This window comes from Trachymyrmex septentrionalis, unplaced genomic scaffold (genome assembly GCF_001594115.1).
Source record: "Trachymyrmex septentrionalis isolate Tsep2-gDNA-1 unplaced genomic scaffold, Tsep1.0 scaffold60, whole genome shotgun sequence".
Lineage (NCBI taxonomy): Eukaryota > Metazoa > Arthropoda > Insecta > Hymenoptera > Formicidae > Trachymyrmex > Trachymyrmex septentrionalis.
Window position 1 is genome coordinate 5,791,396 of NW_017305779.1, and position 2,581 is coordinate 5,793,976.

Sequence of the window (2,581 nt, forward strand, 5' to 3'; positions counted from 1 at the left end):
CGAGATATAACAAAAAATATAAAGAGATAGTTATTGATGATAGGCTACCGGATCTAAAGCGAAAACCTGGAAACGTAGAAGAAAGATGAAAGCTGCGATTGATTTCGACGCTTTCTGCGCTTTTCAGTCTTTCTATTCTTATTTTACATCTAATGAAATGTAGGATTCTCACTATGTCCGACATTCATCGTAACAATGAATGTCAGATGTTGTATGATGGATGTCGTACGTAGTGTGAATCTTATATTTTAAGTACGCTGGGTTTATTCGGAGCGAGCAGCTCCTGAGAGGCAAAACGAACAATGCTAATAATATATATGTACTTACCTTAAGAATTTTCAAATACAGATCGTAGCGGCGAGAGTTCTGTTGCCGTACTCAATTTAACACATGAAAGTAAAAATGTCTTTTTTTAGTTTATTTGCGACGTTATAATAAAATAAGCAACTATGTATAATTGTTCCAGAAATAAACTTAATACATACATACATAAAGAAAAAGCAATTTTTCAACGTTGTCGATAAATAAAATTGCTTTATAGTACGTGCTACAGTTACAAATTGCGCATAATAAAGATATGTATATATAATTATGTATAATTTACATTTACATACTCTTAAAATTTTTCTCGGAATTTTTCATGTAATTTTTCAGAATTTTTCAGAAATTCTGAATAATTTTATAATTTTTTTAGAAAATTTCTTAAATTCTTTACACAAATAGAAACATTTTTCAGAAATACTGAGAAAGTCTATATCTTTTTTATAATTCTTCATATATGAATTCTGAAATATTCTAAGATTTCTATAAGATTTCTTATCCTATAATTTATGCTAAAAACTTATAAAATCTGAAAAGTTAAGATATTTTTTCAAATATAATAGAATGAGATATCTTATAAAAATCTTGGAGTATTTTATAATTTATATATATGAAAAATTCTAAGAAAGGATAGATCTATATTCTATCAAAATATAAATTCACCATTCAACAAACACCCAGAACAATAAATTATCCAATTAAATATATCTGATTAGAATCATACTTTACCCAAGCGTTATAGAAAGCACACTCATAGTACTCCAAAATATCAATAGTCAATACCAATAAATTCGGAACATATATATTTGAAATTATTAGAAACTATTTCCTTTGCTGCTTTTAGTTTTCTGTAACTTATAATTTTAACATTTTCCAAATCATGATATTCTGTAGCTGGTTTATCAAGATAAAGTCAATTGCATTTATTGTGTAAAGTTTGGGACTGCTTCTATCATTTTGTGTTTAATCTTTAACAAATTAACAATAATCGTTACAATTAACTAAAAAAACGTGAATAACTTAATGAATACATTGTTTAAATACTGTACTTCTATACATTTAGAAATAAATGTTGATTTATATTACAAATACAAATCTATATAATTATTACGTATATAGTTGCTGATATTAATATACTAATTTATTTATTGACTCATAGTACAGATTTAACGTACCCATTAGCATTACATTTCAAAAATGTATTCCTCTAACAATTGATAAAGTTTTTTTTAATAACACGAATAAGACTAAACATTTGTTTAAATTGAGCCCATTGCAGATTATATTTTGACATTAGAAATCATGGGTTCTCAACTTGTAATTTTACAAGTTACATATAAATGCGAAAATTACAAGAATCGATTTGCAAAATTTAATATTGGCAAGATTTTTATATTTATATTTAAAATTTAGTTAGTTTTTTAAGGATTTCAAAGATGCAATAGAAAGTAAATAATTAAAAGTATAAATAATTACTTTTAAGTTTATTTTTAATATCGTTAAACACACGTGTATATAATATGTTCTAAAATATAAATTTATAATATTACACTATATAAAATCATCAGCGTTGTCTAAAGTCGTATGCTAGAAGCTTTCACAGAGATTCAAATGTTGTCCTTGGACATTATCGGTAATGTCCAAGAATTCTATTAAATTTTAAGAGTGAAATATGTGTAAGTATATTCCATAAAGTAATTCACAATTATTCTATCTTTATTTAATTGAAATAAATAACAATGGACCTACGTGATATACGTTCATACAGTGATTTTGACTATAATTAATTAGGATTTTATCCGTTTTCAAAAAAAATTTCACACAAAAATTTCTTAAAGTAATGGAGCTCCGATTAAGTCCGACATCTAGTAACGCAATGAATTATTTAACATTCAAAAATTATCAGCGACTGTAAAAAATCGCAATTCTATTTATTTTTCCTCGCACCATTCATTCTCCTTACGCACTTGCTCTTCTTCAGAAGCTGTAAAATCATTCTTGATATTGAATGTTTTGCGTATTTCTTCTGGTGTCTTGCCTTTGATCATATTGGCAACAGTTTTGCATGTAACATCCAAAAGACCTTTTATATCAAGATAATTAGCTGCCAAAATCAATTCAAAGAGAGTTCCTTGATCCACCTAAGCAACAAACACAAATTAAAAGTTTTAAAAAATCTAATACTTTCAACAACCTTCATTATTATTCATTATGACATAAATGTTCGTTAAGTATTTATATATTAACATATATTAACACA

General features: G+C 26.0%; 1 protein-coding gene across 1 annotated transcript in view; it reads right to left on the minus strand.

Moving 5' to 3' along the window:
* Nucleotides 1-1,832: 1,832 nt before the first annotated feature.
* Nucleotides 1,833-2,581, minus strand: part of LOC108752450 (S-phase kinase-associated protein 1) — a 2,297-nt gene continuing 1,548 nt past the window's right edge. The window contains exon 3 of the mRNA XM_018493272.1: nt 1,833-2,462. Within this exon, the coding sequence (XP_018348774.1) occupies nt 2,253-2,462 (210 nt within the window). The 3' untranslated portion in view covers nt 1,833-2,252. The remainder of the gene's footprint in view (nt 2,463-2,581) is intronic.